This window comes from Eretmochelys imbricata, chromosome 9 (genome assembly GCF_965152235.1).
Source record: "Eretmochelys imbricata isolate rEreImb1 chromosome 9, rEreImb1.hap1, whole genome shotgun sequence".
NCBI lineage: Eukaryota > Metazoa > Chordata > Testudines > Cheloniidae > Eretmochelys > Eretmochelys imbricata.
The window spans coordinates 47516309-47539841 of record NC_135580.1 but is presented as its reverse complement, the minus strand read 5'-3'; the positions used below and the strand labels follow the sequence as shown (position 1 = coordinate 47539841).

At 47.8% G+C, this 23533-nt stretch overlaps 1 protein-coding gene across 2 annotated transcripts in view; it reads left to right on the top strand.

Moving 5' to 3' along the window:
- The first annotated feature begins 508 nt into the window (after positions 1–508).
- DGKD (diacylglycerol kinase delta) overlaps positions 509–23533 on the top strand; it is an 82346-nt gene continuing 59321 nt past the window's right edge. Inside the window, exons 1-2 of one of the 2 annotated variants that reach the window (XM_077825783.1) lie at positions 509–671; positions 22397–22507. In XM_077825783.1, coding sequence (XP_077681909.1) covers positions 22415–22507 — 93 coding nt within the window. In that variant the 5' untranslated portion in view covers positions 509–671; positions 22397–22414. The remainder of the gene's footprint in view (positions 672–22396; positions 22508–23533) is intronic. The other variant, XM_077825784.1, reaches the window with a different exon arrangement.

Here is a 23533-nt window from a genome sequence, read left to right as displayed (position 1 = left end):
TGGTTTTGACTAGAGAACTGGGATCTGAATGCCACTGTGGGTCAGCACTGTGTGTGCTGGTGTTGGGAAGTCAGTGAGGATGGCCGGCTACGGGGGTATGGGTGTGCCTGTCTCATCCGTGGAGATGAAGGTCAGAGCCGTGGGGCGGGGGGAAGGAGGGCTGCTCAGAGGGAGCGGGGGGCGAATGCGGGGGCTGAACGGAGGGGCTGGGGGTGAGAGCTCCTGAGGGGGGACAGATTCCCCTCAGCCAATGTGCGGGGGAGGGGTCAGTGCTGATGCCCCCCCCCCACGCGTTGAGCCCCGAGGAGACAGACCAGGGCACCACAGAAGCTTGCCCGACGTGAACACACGCGCTGGGCCTGCGCCCTTCTCGCAGCCCGCGATGTGGGGGTCTCCCGGCTGGACCTTGCAGGCTCCGCCTCTGCCCGCCAGGGGGCGCGTCACAGACACGTTCGCGCCGCCCGCTAGGGGGCGCGGGGCGGCCCCGCGCCTCAGCCTGCAGCATGGCGGCGGCGGGTGCCTCGCGGCCCCAGGCCGGGGTCGCTGCTGCCGCTGCCGCTGCCGCCGCCGCCGCGGCGGAGGAGTCGTCGGACAGCGAACCGGAGCAGGAGCCGGGCTCGCCGCACAAGCTCATCCGCAAGGTCTCCACGTCCGGCCAGATTCGCCAGAAGGTGCGTGCGGCGGGGGCGGGGGGCCCGCGGGCCGGGCCTCAGGCTGCCGCCGCGCTGGGCCGGCTCTGACCGAAGAGCCCGGAGCCCGGCCTCGGCACTGCCCCGGCTCCGCGACCCAGGCTGTGCCCCAGGTCAGGCTGTGCCCCTCATCCCCCTGGGTCAGGCTGTGCCCCTCCCCTCCCATAGCCCCTGGGTCAGACTGTGCCCCTCATCCTCCTGGGTCAGACTGTGCCCCTCCCCTCCCATAGCCCCTGGGTCAGACTGTGCCCCGCCACTCCCATAGCCCCTGGGTCAGACTGTGCCCCTCATCCTCCTGGGTCAGACTGTGGCTCTCCTCTCCCATAGCCCCTGGGTCAGACTGTGCCCCGCCACACCCATAGCCCCTGGGTCAGACTGTGCCCCGCCACTCCCATAGCCCCTGGGTCAGACTGTGTCCCCTCCATATCTACTAGTCAGATTGTGTTCCTCATCCCCAATCAGACTGTGCCCCAACTCCTACAACCCCATGTCAGACTGTGCCCCTCACTCCCATGCCCCCAGTTAGACTGTGCCCCTCTGATTGTGCTCCTCACCCCCATACTTGCCAGTCAGACTGTGCCCCCATCAGATTGTGCATCTCATCTTGTCAGACTGTGCCCAGACTCCTACAACCCCGTGTCAGACTGTTCCCCACATCAGACTGTTCCCCACCGCCACTCCCAGGCCCCTTGTCAGGCTGTGCCCTGCACTCCCCATACTCATGGGCCAGACAGACTCTGCCTCTTCCACATCCAGGTTCCCTAGCCAGACTGTGCCCCTCACTTCTCACATGCCCAAACCCCCATCTGCTCCCGGTCAGACTGTGTCCCCCCCATCCCTCCACTCCAGCTCCCCCCACCCCCCGACTGTGCTTCTCCTTCCTCCATTCCCTCTCCCATCTCCACCTTGTTATATTTCCTTGATCAGGCTGCATCCCCTCATCTCCTGGTGGTGGTTGTGAGGGTGCTAGGCTGTCATTAGGCTCAGTGGCAGCATTTTGCCCGCTTTAGAAGAACTCTCATTGCACCTCTGCTATGGTGCCACCCCAAGGTAGAAGACATGGAGGCCCCCTTAGGTCAGGGATAAGAACAGTCCTAGGGGAGCGTTGATTCTTGTGTCGCAGCTGTTTGGCTTCTCCCTATAGCTTTGTGAAGTCCTCTTTGTTCCTTGAGGTTTTACATATTGTTTTACTGCCTAGAAATAACAGGGCAAACATCCTTTCACCCCTGCTGTTCTCTCCAGAGGGTCAGCACAGTACTGACTGGGATGCTGGAGGCTTGTTTGTGATTCAGGGGTTTTTTTCCTGGGGCTGGAGAGCAGATGTATCTTGTCAGAGCCATCTCATAAATAGTCTTCATGTACACCCAGTTCTGGTGATGACTCTGCCCCTGACGTTGTTGCCCTCTTCTCACGTATGGGCATTCTCATCATTCTGCTCAAGATCATTACACTGGTCCCAGTTCTGAGCTTCTCCTCTTTTAGTGAAGGATAGTCATTTGTGAGGGCTCTTTAATCATCATTTCAGCACATATGCTGGAGTCTGGTGCTGGAGACCCTGTGTCACTTCTTCATTTGAAACCATTGAGACCAATGGTGCTCTTCTCAGTGTGGGGGAGATGGTTCTTTAGCTGTGACAATACAGGAGGAAGTCTACCAAACTGCAAAACCCTAAGCATTCTGAGCAGATCCCAGCCACGCTCTGCAAACAGGTGGTTATATTTCAGCTGTCAGTCTGTTTTAAAGATCAAGGACTTTCTAGATCCTCTACTACACCTGAAGGGTTGGATGTTTGAAATTCTTCCCACAGAAGGCCGGATGAGCCCTGCGTTCTCTTAATAGTGCCTGCAGCTGGAATCCCCTGTGGATAGGGAGGAAGGATGCAGAAGTCACACTACTGGATATGGCTTTAGTATCTGTGCATTGTGGCAAGTAATAAAAACAAGGACAAAGCCTTTTACAATACTGGAATGGGAACCTTCCCCTCCCTAACCGCAAGGCACTTGAGATACCAAGGTTATAGGTGCCTTTGCAGCAGTTCAGATAAAACTGAATTCTTCCCTACGTCCCTCCTTAGTCACTTGTCATGTTTTACATCATTTCCTACGTCAGTGTGGCTGGAAAAAGTCTAAACCAGCTACTTGTGCTATGTGAACATAAACAAGGATTATAAACAGAAATTGTCTATAGCCATTAAGCCTCCCTTATTTTAATCTGCAGAAGACCTTTAGCTGCTAAACAATGTCAAGTTCTCCAAGCAACCCTGAATATTACAGCATTAAGGATTGCTTCATTCTGCTGCTTTCCCTCATTTTATTTAATCATTTCTGCTTCATGCACTTCCCTTCTACATGCTGTGTCAGGATGTCCCAAGGAAGGGGGAGAAGAGCCAGACAAGACTGGTGTGTGGGGAGCCACAGTTGTGGCTAGTTTTATGAATAAGTCAGGCAGCCTGGAGATAAGGAGCTGTTTATTTTTACAAAGATGGACTTAAATTTTCCACTGGGCATTTTTAGTTATTGAATAACATAGGGCAGGCTACCAAAGGGTTCAGGAGCTCAGTACAACTCACAAAATGACAGATGAATGCTTCCAGTGCACCCTGAGGATGTATATCTCTGCTAACCACACCTTTAGCTGCAGTTGCCTCAAGGCTGTTCTTACAGTTGATTGTACAGCTAAATCATCTGAGGAGTTTATGGGGTTGTGGCCGGTAGGGGGCCTCTTCACCATAACATTGCAAGTGTGAGGCGTTTACAACTAAGCCTGCCAGTCAGTTCCTCTGCATTTACTTGTTCATTACAGTAAATATCAAATATTCCAGGGATATGTTTTGTTTCCTGTACTGCTGCATCTGCAAGATTGTTTTCCCCTTTCTTCAGATTAAAAAGGACTTCTGACTTACAGGTGTATAAACTTTCATTTCAACTATTTCCAAACCTGTATGATGATTAAGTGCTCTTGACTGAACTGTATACCCCTAGCCATAGCAAGTGTTGTTGGTTAGTTTAATGTGGTGTTGGTTGTGATTTTTAGTCTCAAATGCCAGGCCTGAAATAGACACATACTAGCTAGAAGCCATGAGAGAAAGCCACTCCGAAGGGTACAAGCATAGCAAATTGGTGAGAGAATCAATGCTGTCTTTCCCTCCTGCAGCTGCTGGAAATAAAAATAGGTCTAGAAGCAGGACCTTGTCTACGCTAGTCATTGCTAACACTGGTTCACTGAGACCTTTAGGATACCAGTAAGAAATAAACTAATCCTAGGTTGTTTCTACACTGCCACTTTCAGCGCTAAAACTTTTGTCCTTCAGGGGTGTGAAAAAACACACCCCTGACTGACAAAAGTTGTAGTGCTGATATATGCCAGTATTGACAGTGCTATGATAAAGCTCCCACTGCTCGTTCGGGGTGGGGTTTCTTTTTATCGCTGGGAGAGTTCTCCCCTGGCTATAAAGTGTGTCTACGCTGCCCACGTCACAGTGCTCCCGCGGCCGTGCTGTGACATGGGCCGTGCTGTGACATACCCCTAGTGCACAGGGCTTAACAGTAACAGAAGCAGCACAAACCTTGTCTTCTGCTTCTAAGGACATGGCTACATTTGTGAGTTAGAGCGCATTAAAGCAGCCCCGGGCGCCATAACTCATGACGCATCCACACTGGCAAGGCACGTAGAGCGCCCGGACTCCGTGGCTGGAGTGCTCCTGGTAATTCTCCTTGATGAGAAGCATAATGCTTGATGCACCCTGGCTGGAGTGCTGCGGTGCCAGTGTGGACGCCCTGGTCTATTAATGCGCTCTGATCGGCCTCCAGAAGTGTCCCACAATACCTGTTCTAGCCACTCTGGTCATCACTTTGAACTCTACTGCCCTGCCCTCAGGTGACCAACCATCAGACCGGCCCTTTAAATTCTCTGGGAATTTTTAAAATCCCCTTCCTGTTTGGTCAGCAAGGCGTGGAGTGCTCTCAGTGAATCCTTCCAGGTGACCATTGCCTCCACGTGCCAGGTGATCCCCAGTATGGAGCAATGGCGAGGTGCTGGACCTCATCAGTGTTTGGGGGGAGGAAGCTGTCCAGTCCCAGTTGCACTCCAGCTGTAGGAATTACGATACCTTTGGATAGATATCAAGGGCCATGACAGGGACGCACTGTAGTGCGGGTTAAAGTGAAGGAGATGCAGAATGCCTACCACAAAGTCTGTGAGGCAAACCGCCAGTCCGGTGCCACCCCCATGACCTGCCGTTTCTACAAAGAGCTGGACGCAATACTTGGGGGTGACCCCACCTCCACTCCGAAGATCACCACGGACACTTCAGAGCCCTGTTCAACAAGGCAGGAGGAGGAGGAAAGCGGGAGCGAGAGTGCTGAGGAGGAGGGGGACAGCCCAGCATCCCTAGAGGCATGAAGCCGGGAGCTGTTCTCAAGCCAGGAGGAAGGTAGCCAGTTGCAGCGGCCAGCGCTTGGAGAAGAACAAACACCAGAGGAGGTGCCCGGTAAGTGGCTTTTATTTTGGGAAGGAAGTTGTTCGGTACAGGCTCTTGGGGTGAGGAGGGTTAGGGCTGCGTGCATGCATAGATGCAGACTAGGGCGTTGATGTGCTCTCTCACATTGCGGTAATTGGCCTCAGTGATCTCTTCAAAGGTCTTATGCAGAAGCTGGGCAATCCGCTTGTGCAGGTTCCCTGGCAGAGTTACTGTGCTCCTTGTCCCAGTAAGACTAACACGTCCGCTCCACTGTGCCGTGAGGGGCAGAAGGACCACTGCTGCACACAAGCAAGCTGCATATGGGCCAGGGCGGAAGCAGCATTGTCATAGAAGATCCTCCCTTGCTTCCCAGATCACCCTCAGCAGCGAGATATCTTCCAGGACAATCTCCTGTGAAAAATGTGGGGACAGTGTTCAGTATAGGGGCTCCCTGCAGCTGTTGGCTCTCCCTAAGGCACAGAACTCCAGAGAACAGTATGGTCATGAAACAATCAGTTGCCCTTCTCCCTGTGCTTACTTACAATTTTGGGGCTCCTGTGGGTTATGTGCGCTCACTTTGGGCCGGGCAATTTCTGCTATTGTGTAGACTGTGCTTGTCTGCTTTAAGTATGGCTGAATCATTGCTCTGTCTGGTGTGAACAATGCTGCCTCTGTTAAGTGTTGCATTTTGGCTTTACAGATGCAACCTTGAGATCTCAGCCGTCCTTGTTATCAATGGCCGAAAGACTCCAAAGAATTAGGAAGCGGCCACGTAGAAGCAAAGAGGACATGCTGCATAAAGTAATGCAACAGTCCCTTAATGAAAAAGCGCAGGAGTGGCGGGAGAGTGAAAGGAGGGTCTGCCAGCAGAATGTGGATTGCTGGCACCAAAGCATGGAACGCCTGCTAAGCATTATGGCGCGCCAAGCGGACTCAATATAGGCGCTCGTAGCAATGCAGGCGGAGCACTTCCGTGCCTTCCCCCCCTCAGCCCTTGTCCCAAAACTCTTCCCTTGTGCCCCCATATCACCTCCAACCCACTTTTCCCAACATCTGGGTTCTTATCGCCACCAGCTGCCTCCAACACCTGTAGCTTCACCACCCAGCACTGCAAACTATGACCCTTACTCACTGCATTCAACCCCATCACCATGCAGTATAGCCATCCTGAAGTGCAGCACTCATTGCACAGCACTCCAGACAGGAAGGCTGAGCATGGTAACAGGACATAGGCAGATCTGTGATTGTACCGTTCCCCACCCCACCCCTTTGCCCTTTCTGTTTCCCAAGCTGTTCTGTTTCTTTTCAATAAATTAATTTTCTTTTCAATAAATGGATTTTTTTGGCTTTGAAAACATTCTTTATTATTGTGTTAAGTAAAAGATATCTTAACCCAGGAAAGCAACAGGCACTGCAAGTCAGTTTAGCAAACACAGATTCCTACTAACATTGGAACCACTGCACTTCACTCCTGTGCAGGGCACCAAACATTACTGGTGGCTTTCAGTCAAAATTGCTCCCTCAAGGCATCCCTATTCCTTGCAGCCCCACGCTGGGCCCCTCTAATAGCCCTGCTCTCTGGCTGTTCAGATTCAGCCTCCAGGTGTTGAACCTCCAAGGTCCATGCCTTAGTGAATCTTTCACCCTTCCCTTCACAAATGTTATGGAGGTACATCTTCCCATACAGAGAGCGCCAGCGGCCCTTTAAACCACCAAAAGTACACTCCACAGTCATTCTGCACCAACTCAGCCTGTTCTTGAACCGCTCCTTGTTGCTGTCAAGGCTCTCTGTGTAGGGTTTCATGAGCCACAGCATTAAAGGGTAAGCCGTGGATCACAATGGGCATTTCGACTCCCCCTACAGTGATCTTCTGGTCTGGGAAGAAAGTCTCGGCTTGCAGCTTCCTGAATAGGTCTGTGCACCTTTCCAGACCAGCCTGCATTAATGTCACATGATGATCCACAAGCGCCTGGAGAACCATAGAGAAATACCCCTTCCAATTTATGTACTTGGAGGCTAGGTGGGCTGGTGCCAGAATTGGAATATACATGCCATCTATCGCCCCTCCGTAGTTAGGGAAACCCATTTGTGCAAAGCTAGCCGTAATGTCATGCACGTTACCCAGAGTGACAGTTCTTCTGAGCAGGATGCGATTAATGGCCCTGCAAACTTGCATCAACACTTTTCCAGTGGTCGACTTTCCCACTCCAAACTGGTTAGCAACTGATAGGTAGTTGTCTGGAGTTGGCAGCTTCCAGATTGCAATAGCCATCCGCTTCTCCACCATCAGGGCAGCTCTCAATCTTGTGTCCTTGCACTGCAGGGTGGGGGCGAGCTCATCACACAGTCCCGTGAAAGTGGCTTTTCTCATCCGAAAGTCCTGCAGCCACTGCTCGTCATCCCAGACTTCCATGGCGATGTGATCCCACCACTCAGTGCTTGTTTCCTGAACCCAAAAGCGGCGTTCCACTGCGGTGAACATGTTCATGAATGCCACAAGCAATTTTGTGTCATATGCGTTATGCAAATTGACATCATCATTGAATTCCTCACTGCCAGTTTGTAGCTTAAGGAGTAACTCAACTGCCATTCGTGACATGCTGGTGAGACCCATCAGCATATTCCTCAGCCCTTCAGGATCCATTCCTGCAGACGAAAGGGAAGACAGAGTGTGCAGTACAAAAAAATTGAAAGATGGTGCCAAATGTGGACGGAAGCACAGAGATTGCTGGGATGAGAAGCGACGCATCATGGGGCGTTGGACAGGACCCAGAATGTCCCGCATCCCCCCCCCCCCCCCCCCCCAAGCCACAGCGCCAGAATGGGAAGAGGTGCTCTGTGGAATAGCTGCCCATAATGCACCGCTTCCAATGCTCCTGCAAGTGCCGCAAATGTGGCCATGCCAGTGCGCTAGCAGCTGAAAGTGTGAACACACTGCAGCGCTCTCCTAGAGCTGGTTTAACTCACAGCGCTCTACATCTGCAAGTGTAGCCATGCCCTAAGACACTCTCCAAAGAACAGAGGAGCGGGGGTTGGAGAGAGACTTCTCTTCACCTTTGTATGAGTTTTCAGAGCAGCTGGAGGAAACTGACAAGACATTGATAAGTTTCTCTGTTTCAGTGCATGATGGACAGCAGTGAAAGTGACCAAAAGAAGGTCATTTTAACTCCACTACTGTCACCCAGTGGGCAGAGAAAGATTCTTATTGACTTCTGGCAAGCAAATTTTTCAAGCTTTGTTCAACTGAGATAAGACATGAGGAAATGAAGCAGTTTACTACAGGTATCATATGTGGTATTATGGTAAGAAATAACACATTTCATCAATGTTCAGTGTAAAAGAAATATCTAACATTCTGGAGGATTGTGTGTTTGAAGAGTTTGTTGTTTAGCTCACTTACTGTTCTGTTTTTCTCCACTGCAGTGTGTAGAGCGGTGGTTCTCAAACTGGGGGTTGGGACCCCTCAGAGGGTCGCGAGATTATTACATGGTGGGTCGCAAGCTATCAACCTCCACCCCAAAGCCCGTTTTGTCTCCAGCATTTATAATGGTGTTAAATATATAAAAAGTGTTTTTCATTTATAAGGGGGGTCACGTTCAGAGGCTTGCTATGTGAAAGGGGTCACCAGTAAAAAAGTTTGAGAGCCACTGGTGTAGAGCACCTCTCAATACATTTGCCTTGTGGCCACCTACCAATAGGACTAGAAGAAAATCTTATAGAGGCATTTCATGTCAGAAACTGGAGTGGCTTCATGCCACAATCTAGGCACGAACTAGGAACCATATATCTAAACAGCACATGTTTGTTATGAAGGATTTAGAGTGGGATTAGTACTACAGTAAAACTAGTTTCAGAGTAGCAGCCGTGTTAGTCTGTATCCACAAAAAGAAAAGGAGTACTTGTGCCACCTTAGAGACTAACAAATTTATTTGAGCATAAGCTTTCGTGAGCTACATCATTGCATCCGATGAAGTGAGCTTGCAACCTAAACCAGACAGCCTGAGCACAAATTTCTAAGAATGGGGAGCCAGTAACCTACGTGGATAACAGCACAGGTCAGGTCAATGCGTCACTCAGCACTGAGCAAGGAGAATAGAGCTCTTAGTACCTGTTTAATTGGTGTGACTGTAGCTATGCCCTTTAAATCAAGCGTACATTAGCTGTTACCCATGCCCTCCACCCGTTAGTTTGTTCATGTCCTTTAAGCTTCATCTGTACTGATGACTTTGGGGAAACATATCACTACTGCATTGCCCTTGGCACAAGCAATAAGAACTTGTCTTACTGCTGGAGATCTGTGAATGCTGTGTGAGAGCAACAGCTGTTACTTCCTTTAAAATAAAAAACAGAAACCCACACACACTTGCAGCTTTTCTCATTCTTTCTAACTGTATTTCAGGTTCCAGGAACTAGAGAGCCAACACTAAACCTTTGTATAGTTTGAGGACAAAGATTTACTTAAGACTACATTGCCGAAAATTACATTTTGGAATAAATATACCCTCAAAAGTAGAGACAGTGTACTAAACACTACTTACATCTGCCTGTAGCTAATAATAAAAATCTAGTTTTTAAAAAAAGCTACCTCAGCCAGTTGCACAGTTTCCTTTTTACCAAAGCCTACAATTAACACCAGATTATAAATCAAAATCTTAAAAGCTTAACCCTACATCATCAGTTTAGAAAAGTTAGTAGCAAGTCATTTCATAGAGCAGGGTTAATTTTCTTTCTCTAATTACAAATCTAACTTGATTATTTCTAAAACAGAAGGTTCTACACCAGGTATCTAAAAGAAAATAGAAGTGAGATAATGGATTTTTGTAGTCCCTGTTTCTCTGAAAGTTTAGGCTCTATATACATTACATAGTATAATAGTAGCCACAGAAGTTTCAGAATGAAATGAAATTCAAGCAAAACATACTCCTCTTTATCCTTGCTTTATAAAAATCTTTTTAGTTTCAACTTTATTTACTTTAAATATTTTAACTTTTCATATTAAATTATTAGTTGCCCTTTTTCTCCCTGAGAGGTTGCTGGTTCTTGTTTCACTATAAGAGTTTACGTAAAAGCTTTTGCAGAAGAATCCTCTGAGGACTTCAGCTTGTTTGTATGCCCTAATGGCTAATTATAATAATTGACAGGTTTCAGAGTAACAGCCGTGTTAGTCTGTATTTGCAAAAAGAAAAGGAGTACTTGTGGCACCTTAGAGACTAACCAATTTATTTGAGCATAAGATTTCGTGAGCTACAGCTCACTTCATTGGATGCATTACCTTAGAGACTAACCAATTTATTTGAGCATAAGCTTTCGTGAGCTACAGCTCACTTCATTGGATGCATTGCATGCAATGAAGTGAGCTGTAGCTCACGAAAGCTTATGCTCAAATAAATTGGTTAGTCTCTAAGGTGCCACAAGTACTCCTTTTCTTTTTATAATAGTTGATTAACCCATTGCTTTCAGATGACAGGTTTCAGAGTAGCAGCCCTGTTAGTCTAGTTTAGTCTCTCTGCAGTTTCACCAGTGAAACTTAATGAACTGGGGTCTCTCAAGTACAAATGTAGTGCCCTGATCACAGGCCGCCTTCCTCTCATATTGTTCACTCACTATTTCTTAGAAAGACTGTGCAGGAATGAGGTTTGGGTGGCTGGGAAGAGTCCATTGCTTTTAAAATTGCTATCTCATGAGGAAGGTCTATCTGCATTCTGCTTTTTTGAGATCTACAGGTCTTATTTTAAAAAATGTCTCAGTGATCAATATTTTGGGGTCCCTGGCTAAACCAATGTTCTCTTCTTCTGCTGGTACTGTGGATGCAAGTTAACAAATCAGAGCTATGTTGATTTCCCTTGAAGTTGCTGTTGCAGAGATCAAGGTGTTTTGAGGTGATCAGAGGTATTTTGAGCTTTCTGAAAGGGCATTACAAACAGTGAAAAATTTAAAAAAAATGTTTTAAAGGCAACTTGTAAGTAAATGAGAAAAAATGGACTTAAAAGCACAAGTTGATACATAAATACTGAACAGCTTTTGATAAAAACAGTTGTTACAAAGTAACAGAGATCAAAAATTTACAAGATCCTTTCAGTACTAAGTACATGTCTGAATTACACCTTACTCATGGGTGTAGTCTCATTGCAGTCAATAGGACAACTATGTGGAGTAAAATGAGCAGGATTTGGCCCTAAATCTATCAGCTACTGAAGAAGGCTGCTGCAATATTGAAGAAACCCTGGTGTGCAGTGAGGATGTTACACTAGTCTCCTTGCCCCTCCAGATACTTATTGAAGGGAATCAGAACTCCTGTCTCCCTCCCTCCTTGGGATATGACTCTTTTGTCTTTCCTCTATCCTAGTAATTCTCAACTTTTTCACGTCACCATACCAGGACTTGCCCACTGACCCTTCCTTCCCACTTGGCCAAGACAGCCCCGCCCGCTCCTCTCTTATTTAGCAGAAGGGGAAGTGCTGGATGGTTGTGACTTTGAGGTCAAGAACCCTTGCTCTGTTCCTGGATGTGCTTTCGTCTTGTGTGTTCATTATTCCTGTATCAAAGGGAGCATGGAATGTTCCTGTGATCAATGCACTACTCATTCTAAAAGCGGGCAGAATGAGAGGAGTGACAGGCAGGCCTGGTGGAAAAAAGCATTCTTGGGCAATAATTTGACTTGCCTCTGATGAATGCATTTTTTTGAGCCCTAGTAATGCAATCATGTTTTAGTGCTGGAGCTTTCCAGATTTGGTGCTGTAGGAGAACTAAGGTAATGTTTCCAGGTTGCAGTATAATAGAGGCAATGCAATTGTTTGTTAGTACTGGAGGTTCTTATATGCTTTGATAGTCATGTTCCAGAGCTGAAGTTTTCATGAGAGAGAGAGAGTGCACTTTGTTGCTGTGCTGCAGTGTTGTAGAGGTAATGGAGTTCTTGCAGCCTAATAACACAAGGAATGTTTTAGCATGTTTTATGTATTGTGTAAGATGGTCGAAGATACAATATATCTCATGTTTGATCTAAGTCTACATAGCTCACACTAAAGGATTAGGACCCTTTTAAATCTCTCTTCTATACGCTAGTGTTCAGATAACATTTAAGCCACTGTTTTTGGCTTTAGACATGTCTCTACATGGATTTGAGCTCTTATCTTTCAGCTTTGCTGTAGCTGCTGGGTTGATCTGAACTTTATGTACATATATCCTCTGATAAATGTGTTTTGGAAAGATGCTTGGAGCCTGTGGAAGGTATAAAAGGGTTTAAGCAGTAGCACTACCAGGAGTTGTTCAGCTACTAACCCATCCTGTGTCAGGCTGTGGTGATGTGCTTTTCATTCTCTTTGTTGTAAGAGGCTGACCGGAGTATTCATCTATGTTAATGGCTTTGCTGGAAGCTCTCTGATTGGGCTTGTCTTATGAGGGAGCTGAGTGACTGATGTGTTGGCATGTAAGTTTTCCTTTCCCATACAGATGCAACATTTCCCATATTTCCTGACTGTTAATCTATTCCCATCTGATTTAAGAGCGCTGTCCCTCTGTGTCGGCGGTAGAGTGTCTTCTGCCAACATAGCGCTGTCCACACCAGCACTTTTGTCGATGAAACTTTTGTAAGTCGGGGATGTGTTGTTGTTTTTTTCACACCTCTGACCAACAGAAGTTTTACCGACAAAAGTGTTAGTGTAGACAAAGCCTAAGTGACTTGTTCAAGAGGTACAAGATGAGTGAGATAATAGCTCTTATTGGACCAACTTGTGTTGGTGAGAGAGACAAGCTTTCGAGTTGCACAGAGCTCTTTTCAGGTCTGGCATGGCATTCTGAGTGTCAAAGCTAAATGCAAGGTGGAACAGATTGTTTAGCATAAATAGTTAGCACACATTATAAAAAGAAAAGGAGTACTTGTGGCACCTTAGAGACTAACCAATTTATTTGAGCATAAGCTTTCATGAGCTACAGCTCACTTCATCGGAAAGCTTATGCGCAAATAAATTTGTTAGTCTCTAAGCTGCCACAAGTACTCCTTTTCTTTTTGCGAATTCAGACTAACACGGCTGCTACTCTGAAACCTGTCACATATTGTAAGTGACGATTCAGGGTAGAGTGACCTGTGAACACCTGTGCATTCATAGGACAAAACAAAACAAAAAGATGGGTTAGTGGGTTACAGATTGTTGTAATAAGCATGGGTGGCGGGTGAACACCCCTTCAGGGAGGCTAGCCCCGTGGGCTCGCCCCTGAGCACCCCGTTCCCCATGGCTGGAAAAGCCATGGATCCACTGGAAACTCAAGTCTCCCCTCCCCCGCTGCTGGAGGAGTCCCATGCTGGCCCCAGCCATGCCAGCTTGAGCAGCCCCAGACTGGCCCCAGCCGTCCCGGACTGGCCCCAGCATCCCGAGCCGCCCCGGACCGGCCACAGCAGCCCCAACCCCTGGGCCAGCCCAGACAGCCCTGGGCTGGCCCAGCCCAAGACGTGCTGACCGGAGAATGGGAAGGGTGGCATGCCTCCCCCAGCCACCCAACAGAAGAATACTGAGCTTTTTATATGCACCACACAGGTTTTGGGAGGACTGAGGAGGTGGTATCTGCTACTCAGTTTCCTGAGTTTATCAGTAATCTCTCTGGTAATAAGCCACATCTCAGTATAAGAACTGGGAACAGAGCTGAGGTGTCCTAACTGAGGGCATGTCTACAGTACAAAATTAAGTTGACCTAAGTTACATCGACTTACAGCCACCACAAAAATTAAACTGTGCATGTCCTCACTACGCTCCTTATGTCGGCAGTGCGCATGCTCACCAGCAGTGTTTGTACCAATTTAACTATCAGTGTGGGGCATTGCGGGACGGCATATGAAAGGCAGCAACAGTCAATGTAAGCAACATACTGTCTACACTGAGACTGAGTTGATCTAACTACATCGACTGAAGCACTGTGCTCGCGGAGATGGCGTTATTAATTCAGTGTAGTGGGCGAGCTACATTGGTGGGAGCTTCATTTTAGTATAGACAGAGTTAGGTTGATGTAAGCTGCCTTATGTCAACCTAACTCTGTAATGTAGATCAGTGTTCCCTTTAATTTTTTATGTCCATGTGTGGAATGAATTTTGTTATGTGCACCAATATGGAGGTGATGTGTGGTGGGGGTAGGGCCGAGGGGTTTGGAGTGTGGGAAAGGGGCTCAGGGCTGGGACAGAGGGTTGGTGTGCGGGGGGGGGGGGGTGAAGGCTCTGCAGGGGGCCAGGGATGAGGGGATAGGGGAGCAGGAGAGGGCTCAGGGTTGTGCTGGGGGGGGTGGGCTGGCTCTGGCTGGGGGTGCAGTCTCTGGGGTGGGGCCAGGGATGAGGGGATTGTGGTATGGGGGGGAGCTCAGGGCTAGGGCAGAGGGTTGGGATGGTAGCGGGGTATGGGCTCTGGGGTGGGGCTGGGGATGTGGGGTGTGGGAGGGGGCTCAGGACTGGGGCAGAGGGTTGGGGTGCGCAGGGGTGTCATGTTATTGACTTGAACTGGGACCATATAGAACATGGTTGCAACCAAGGTCCCGTAGTGGCACCAAATCTTGTATAAAGGGGGTCAAATAAGGTGTTTAAGACAAGGTTATGGTTTGCTGGTTATGATTATGCAATCTGAATGCAAGTATCATTTTTGTATTTAAAGTTATAAGTATTGGCTCTATACTGTCTGTATTTCAAACTTGTGCTATGCTTCTGGGTGACACCCCAGACAAGTTGGTGGCAGCTCTACCTAGCCTGCTTGATGGCCCATTAAGGACCATCAGATATACAGTTGACCCATTGAGAGAAGGCAGACATGCCTTGTGACTCAGCAAGGTATGGAGAGACATGCCTATGGACAGAACTTGAGGTTTTTCCATGCCATGCCTTGTCTTTGGAACAAAGAAAGAAAGACCACATGGCATGAGAATATAAAAAGCTGCTGCAGCTCCTCCATCTTGTCTTCATACCTCTGGAGGAACTTTGCTACACTGAAGCTTTGAACCAAGGACTGAAAGCCGTCCCAGCTGTGGATGTACTCCAGAGACTTGATTTGAACCTGCAGTTTATTCTATCACTGCTGCAAGCCTGAACCAAGAACTTTGCCATTACTGTATGTAATTGATTCCATTTAACCAATTCTAGCTCTCATCTATATCTTTTTCCTTTTATGAATAAACCTTTAGATTTTAGATTCTAAAGGTTTGGCAACAGCATGATTTGTGGGTAAGATCTGATTTGTATATTGACCTGGGTTTGCAGCTTGGTCCTTTGGGATTGAGAGAACCTTTTTTCTTTTACTGGGGTATTGGTTTTCATAACCATTCATCCCAATAACGAGTGGCACTGGTGGAGATACTGGGAAACTGGAGTGTCTAAGGGAATTGCTTGTGTGACTTGTGGTTAGCCAGTGGGGTGAGACCAAAATCTGCTCTGTTTGGCTGGCTTGGTTTGCCTTAGAGGTGGGAAAACCTCAGCCTTGGGCTGTAACTGCCCTGCTTGAAGCAGTTTGTCCTGAATTGGTACTCAGTTGGATCCTGCCAGGACCAGCATTGTTACAAGGTGGGTGGGCTCTGGGGTGGGGTCGGGGATGAGGGGTTTGGGATGCAGGCTGCCCCGGGGCTGCAGTGGGGAGAGAAGACTCCCCCAGCTTTCTCTAGCCACAGCAGTTCAGGGTCGGGTGAGAGGTGCCTCTTCCCGGCCGTGGCAGTTCTGGCTGGGCTGGGCTGGGCTGGGCTGGGCTGGGAAAGTGGCACCTCTCCCTGGTTGCTGCAGCTCCAGTGGGGTGGGGCTGGGCAGGGCTGGGGGAGGGGAGCCTCTTCCCCCCTGCACGGCCCTTATAGCCTGCCATGCGGCCATGCAGCTCAGAAGGAACTTAGGTGTAGATCAGGGCTCGGTGTCCCTCCTTTAACCATTAGATCACATTTCTTTCTACTTTACTAATTTTCCATATGTGTGTTTAAGTGCCCAAAGCAGTATCTTTGATCATTTCTTTCATTTACCAGGTAAGTAAGGCTCACTTGTCTGAGGTACAACAAAGGCTAGCCTCTAGTTCTGCGGTATGATATCTGATTTTAATAATAGATTACATATTTTGGTTAGCAGCTCAGCCATCTCATGTTAGTTTCTTGAAAACTCTTGGCTGGGTACAATCTAGTCCTAGTGGCAACAGCAATGAAACCATTGGAGAGGGAAGCTGGCAGAGGTAATCAGATTGTAGTAATCAGCTGTAGCTCATGAAAGCTCATGCTCAAATAAATTGGTTAGTCTCTAAGGTGCCACAAGTACTCCTTTTCTTTTTAGTAATCAGGTAGTAATCTGACAGCATTTTTCTTGACAAAATATTTGACTCATGCAGTGCATATTCATTATCTTAATGATTGGCTGAACTATGACTGTTGTTTTCAGCTGTAAAGGTGTCAAGCTTCCTAAAAACTCAGTTAAAGCAAGTGAATTTGCTCCTTTATAGACCATGTCTACACTAGGAATTTTATGAAGAAATACTACCCCATTGATACAGCTAAACTGGTGGGAACTTTTTAGTGAAATTCCCTAGTGTTGCCAAAGCTGACAAGAGATCAAAGAACCCTTGCTCAAGGGATTTCAGTTCTTACTCACCTTTTAATTATTATTCTTTTTATTTATTTACTTGTTTAGGACCAGCACCGTGGTTAAAGTTGCACAATACATAAAAATAAAGGCAGTCCATGCCCTGAAGCTCTTACATTCTAAAGACAAACACATGGAATATGCAGAAAAGTCCAGGTGTTGGGAGTACTTGTTTGGGTTGTGGGGTCTTCTAGCTGTCTAATCACATCCTTCAACATTGTATGTGAGGATATCTGCTTTGTATGTCATTATTTTAAACTGTCAGTCTGTTGCAGGAACATTCTTACATTGCCCCTAACTAAATCACCAGGGCTTACTTGATAAAACTAACAACAAATCAGGGTAAATTAAATATGAGGGAATACTCTGCCCTTCACACTTTATAGGCAGCCTGTGGAATCCTGCCACAAGATGTCAGAGAGCCAGATATTGTAGCTGGACTGAAAATAGAACCCAAATAATCTTATGACCAATGTAGTTATTCCTCAGAGGATACAAGTAATGAAATTCCATTTTACTTCAGAGCATCAGCTGATGACCACAGTGGCTTAAAAGGATTCCCCACAATGTACAGCACTGAACAATAGGCTACATTCTTTTTTCTTTTTTTCCCCCCTACCTTACTCGGAAACAGTTGGTTACTAACTACAGTTGTCTGGTCAGTGTAGATCAGTAGTTCTCAACCAGGGATATGTGTACTCCTGGGGGTAAGCAGAGTTCTTCCAGGGGGTACATCACCTCATCTAGATACTTGCCTAATTCAGTGGTTCTCAACCTCTTTACTATTGTGGGCTGCATATGTGGCCCACAATGTCAAATCCAATACTACCTCCATGGCCCTGAGGATGTCACATAGGCCGCAGCTCTGCTGACTGGGCTGCAAGTGGCTCACAGGCTGCAGGTTGAGAACCACTGCTGTAGATCCTTAGTTAACAAGCTTTTTAAAAAGTTCTGGTGTGTTTGTGATGGGGGAAAGAAATGATTACCTCAGCTTCTTAGGGCATGTCTACACTACAAATTTAAGTCAATCTATATTAGGTCAGCTTACAGCCAGTGGTTTTTCATGTCCACACTACCCTCCTTCTGTCGGTGATGTGTGTCCTCACCAGGCGTGCTTTCACTGACTTAAGAGGAGCAGTGTGAGGGGCTGAGATCCTGGACTCTCAGCTCCTTGCGGAGCTCCTCATTGGGAGCCCAGCCCAGGCTCTCAACTCCACTTCTGCTGGGAGCCTGGATACTGCTGCCAGGGCTCTCAGCTCCACATGGAGCTCCATACCAGGAGAACAGCTGCGTCCCCGCTCCCCACGGGGATCCTGGCAGCCATCCAGGCTCCAGGAGTAGGGAGCCTGGGTGACAGCCAGGCTCAGAGCTGGGAGCCTGGATCAGAGCCAGGAGTCCGGGGGGGAGAGGAGAAGCCAGGCTCTGGCTGGAGCCCCCCCCACCCTCCCTGAGGTAACAGCCCGAGCTGTGAGGTGGATGTGGGGTTCACACCAGAGAGCCTATGAGCCTTTCTTGTCAGTTTCACAGCTCCAGCACTTAGTTGTTCAATTGACAAGAATGACAGTAAACAGCCAATGTAAGTAGCGCAACATCTGCATGGACTGTTGCATTGCCCTAACTACACCAACATAAACCCTATGCCTCTCGTGGAGGTGGAGTTATTATGACGGTGTAACAGGGCAGTTAGGTCAGCGGGAGCAAGGCTGTAGTGTGGACACGGTCACAATTGGGTCAGCGTAAGCTGCCTTACATCGACCTAGCTCTGTAGCATAGACCAGGTGTTAGTTTATCTTCATTAAATGTCTTCTTGCTGACAGGGCGTGGCCCTCTCTCCAGCAAACTTTACTCACTGGCATTCCACTGTCAGTGGAGAGGGACTGTAAAATGAAAACAGTACAAAAAAAACAGCAGTCTGAAAAGTTTTATAAAGTCATCTTGATCTTATCGCCAGCCCTTTCCGCCCAAACCCACCAAACTTTTTACTGAGCTGTCTGTTTGCCTATAAATAGAACAGCTCTCATGCAGAGATGGGCAGCGCTAAACCAGAGGCTCATTCTCTCCCGAGCCGTGTGTGTGAGCAAGAGCAAGAACCGTGTGGGGTTCTCGCTGGCCTTTCATGTCTGAGTTATGTAGCGCTGTGGTTTTCTGTAGTTATACACTAGAGTGACATAAACTGCTTCTTAAGGGAGGGGTGAGGTGACCACTCTGTAGGGTATTTTTTTCTTTTTTAAAAAAGAGCTTGATTTAAAGGAGGAGATGGAGGAGTGCACGTCTCTTGCAGAGGTGAGTGATGTCCGTGGAGGTGAGGGAGCATCCTGATCAGATTGGGGGCGGGATGTGAGCAGCAGTACAGAAGGTAGAAGGAGTGAGCGGAACAAAATGGGATTTTGAGAAAAAGCAGAGATGCCGTTCTGTTACAGACTAACTTGTACTTTGACTGCAGGCTGGGGAAGAGTTCAAGCCAGCCAGGAAGCTGTGGGCTGAGCCTGGAAGGCTCAGATTCTGGCTGCTCTCAAAGCAGGTGTGTCTTAGAACAAGGAGCACTGGAAGAAGAGGTTGAAATAACCCACTTGGTGTGTTCTGGTTTCTGTTGGCATCATTTAAGCAGGCCTCCTGCTTGAGTGCTGACACTGGAATCTCTGGGATTTACTTCCAGGGATCCTTTAGATGATTAGTCTCATTCTCTCCCAGACACCAAACTCAGAGCCTGGCATTGTTTGGTATCTGTCCCATCCCGTCCCTGTCCCCGTCCTCCTGGACTGGAAAAGATTATTCCTTGTTTCTGTCAGAATCCCAAGAATCTCTCCCCTCTCGCCATCTTTCCATGCGCCCTCCCTCTCTCTCTCTCTCTCTCCCCCTCCCTCCCTTCCCCACCCCCTCCCCCCCAAATACTTCTGACCAAGAAGGACTGCAGAGGACTTTTGGCAAAGTCTGTCAGATGTTGCTCCCTTATCTGTCCATCTTAAGTATTTATATGGCCCCCAATATCTGAGCACCTTTCCATATTTAATGTATTTATCCTCACAACACCCCTGTGAGGCAGGGCAGTGCTATCGTCTTTTTACAGTTGGGGAACAACGAGACTAAGTTACTTGCCCAAGGTCACACAGGGAACTGTGGTGGGGCAGGCGATTAAATCCAGGTCTCGAAGGTCTTAGGCTAGCACCCTACTTCTAGATCACCCTTCCTCCTAAGCATCTAAAGATGGGAGTGATTCTAGCTACTCCCTCTCCTAGGGATGTCCAGCCCCTCTTGCAATGGGGGGGTCAGACCAGGGTCAGTAACTGAACACAGATTTCCTGCACAGCGCTACATAGCACCACCTCTAAGCCAGCCCTCCGGTCTTGTTTCTGAGCTTCTCTGTAGTGTACTGAGCTGATGAGGAGCCACGGCATTCAAACTGCCATGAAATTTTGAATAGTCCTGATCTTTCTAATCTTGTGTATTCCTCCGGCATATATTGCCATTGTGACATGTGGAAGATGGATTTCCAGAATGTCTTTTGGCACCCCCTTTTTAGGGAGCATGGAGCTGAGACGGAAGAGGGGTGCCTTCCTCATCAGTTAGGGCTTTGTCTTTAGTTTTACAATTTTTGGTTACTTTTAGTGCTCAAGAAAATACAGATTCTGGTCTTGCTGGCTGGAATGAGGTTAGGCACTGTCAGTGAATCAGCTAGTATCTCAATCAATAGCTGAGTCTGTTAGGGTGGAGCTGTTGAGGGAAAAGAGCACTAGTGGCCAGGCCTCAGCCTTGCGGGAGTACTTGGGCCTACAAGCCAGCATCTCCTGGTTTGTAGATAGTGGAGGGTGGGCCTGTGGCAGAGTGGAGTTATGCTTGCCTGTACATTCTCCAGCTTGACATAGAAGCGCTGCAGCGGTACAGGCTGGGGTGGGGATTTAGATGGGCTTAGCGGTAGAGACACCTCTTCAACCTCAAATAGAGATGATGGGGAGGTATTGATGAGCTCGTTGGCAAGAAACCAACTCCTCTTCTCCTCTCCTTCCAGTGGTAGAAGGGCACTATTGAACACAGTGGTTGGGCTGGACGTATGGAGGAGCCCACTCTTGTCCCACAGGGTTTTCATTGAGAGTATTAAGAGCAGTGTGCTGCCACCCACCCCATTATCACTTTCTAGTTTGAGGTTAGCTTGACCCAAGGCTATGGAGGCGTGTACTGGGTCATACTGACGTTTCTTGTAGTCAGTACTCTCTTTCCAAGGGCTTTTTGAGAAAACTTGGGCTTTGAGTTTGGCAAAGGCCAGTTTGCAGAAAGTATTAAAATCTGCAGCTGTTTCAGAAAGCAAGGGCCCACATTACAGCTTTACACAGCAGATTAAGCACTTTAAAAAGCAACTTTAGTGCCCTGTAAGGATTTGTAAAAAAAAAAGCATTAAATCCTTGGAACAATACAAGAGTATTTTTCCACCAGCTCTCTGATGTATTTCACATCAGTGTAGTAGCTTGTCAGCAACTATGCAGTGAGGGTAAGGTTTATGTCTTAATTGATACTCATCAGTTGACCTGACTCTTTAAGCCTGTGTTTCGCTGAGATCCCTAGTATGTTAAATGTGTGTCATTTTCCTAGCCTACAGTTAGAGAATAACCTGTCATACAGCATTACCAAAGCATTTGTTCTTTGTCTCTTACTTGGGTGTTATGCGATAGGACTCTGTCACTGACAGATTTGGGTTACTGGAGAATATGTTTCCGTTGGAGGAGAGGAAAGAGTTCTGGAGCATTGAGACCCCACACTATGGCTGTTGCTGTTCCGAAGCACTGGCAGCATATATGCACAGCCAGTAAGATAATGTTGAAATCTTGATGCTAAATTTTTTGCTTTTTTCTATTTTAAAGATAGAACCTGGAGGTTATTTTAATGTAGCTCTTGCTATCCGGGATCTGCCCTTTGCTGGAGTAACAGATGTATTTGTTGATGTAAGATTAAATGAATGTGGACTAAATATATCTGTGTAGCCTTCATATGCATAGTATGTGAATGAGTGTATGGGGTGTGTCTACGCTCGTGTGTCATTCTAGCTATGGAGCAATGAAAAAAAAACAGAGCAGTGTGCGTAGAGAGTTTTGGCAGTTCAGCCCTGGGAAATGGCAGCCAGCCAGAGAGCACTGAGGCAGTGCCAAGAATATCTGAAAAATGCCAAATGCTGAAGCTGGAGACTTTTCCTGCCTTGCTGTTGCTTCTCTCTTCACCCCTGTATGCCTGCAGATTACCTCCTGTACTAGTTAAATGCTGATGGCCTCACATGGCAGGAATGAACAGGCCTGGTGTAACCAGGTGTGTGTGTTCATAGTCACTCTAAGATCACAGGATTCTGATTGGACATGGCTGGAGTGTGATCCAGTGAGTATGGCTGTTATACATGCTGCATCACAGTTACACCTAGAGAAGATCACCTGAACAGATCTAGGATCTGTATCCCTGTAAAATCATAACATCATAGTGTCAGGGCTTGAATGCCACCCCAGGATGTGTTACGTTTTCTGTTACAGTCCAAAACGTTGATAAAATCACCTGCTCAATTGAATGAATTTGTGAAGTGTTTCCAGCAGAGGGTGCTAAGAATATTGATATAAATCTGAGTAATCGTCTTGTGGTGTGTATTGGAGAGGGTTGTGTGTAAATAAAATTTCACCCTGTATTTTCTTGGCTTCTAGACTGTCATAAAAGAGGGGATGCTGATGAAACAGACCAGCTCATTCCAGCGCTGGAAGAGGCGATATTTCAAACTGCGAGGACGAACGCTCTACTACGCAAAAACTGCAAAGGTGAGGTGCTGAGTGTGCATCTGAGCCAGAGGAAAGGGCTGCTGGGAGGATGGAGGTGTGTGGGTGTATGTGAGCAGTGAGCCCTCGATCCAGGAGAGAGCAGCGGCCTTTGAGGTGTCTGTCCGTAGGCTTTATCACTACAGAAACCTCCATTTACTCAGCTGCACAGTTTGAAATACCATGCTCCTTTGTGTTTAAAACACAATGGATTTTTGGGAATCCAGCAATGATGCTGTGTGTCAGACCTACCTATCCATCCTCTATAGTTGGGACTGAGCTAAAACCCAATAGGAACTGAAGTAGGTGGGAGAAAATGTGGATGAAGGGAAGACCTGGGAAACCTAGAATTTGCCATATTAGTGATCTAGAGCAGTGGTTCTCAAAGCCGGTCCGCCGCTTGTGCAGGGAAAGCCCTTGCCGGGCCGGACTGGTTTGTTTATCTGCTGTGTCTGCAGGTTCGGCCGATCGTGGCGCCCACTGGCCGCGGTTTGCCGCTCCAGGCCAATGGGGGCTGCAGGAAGAGCGGCCAGCACGTCCCTTGATCGCGCCGCTTCCCGCAGCCCCCATTGGCCTGGAACGGCGAACCACGGCCAGTGGGATCCGCGATCAGCCAAACCTGTGTACGCGGCAGGTAAACAGTGCGGCGCGGCCCGGCAGGGGCTTTCCCTGCACAAGCGGCGGACCGGCTTTGAGAACCACTGACCTAGAGCTCTGTGTAAGCTCAAAAGCTTGTCTCTCTCTAAAACAGAAGTTGGTCCAATAAAAGATATTACCTCACTCGCCTTGTCAGTATCTTGACTGACCGTAGCTATTCTTTAGGGTTTTTAATCTTACTCCTTCATAAGTACTACATTTACAGTAACAACGACAAAATGTAACTATGCCGTGAAAGTGATCTCTGAACGTTAACTGAGAAGGGAAGCTGGGGCAAATGTGGGCACTGGTGCATTCATGGAACTGTTCTTGTGAGTCCAATTTCATACTGTCAGTCCCAGACCCTTTCAAAACAGATCCCTACTGGAGAGT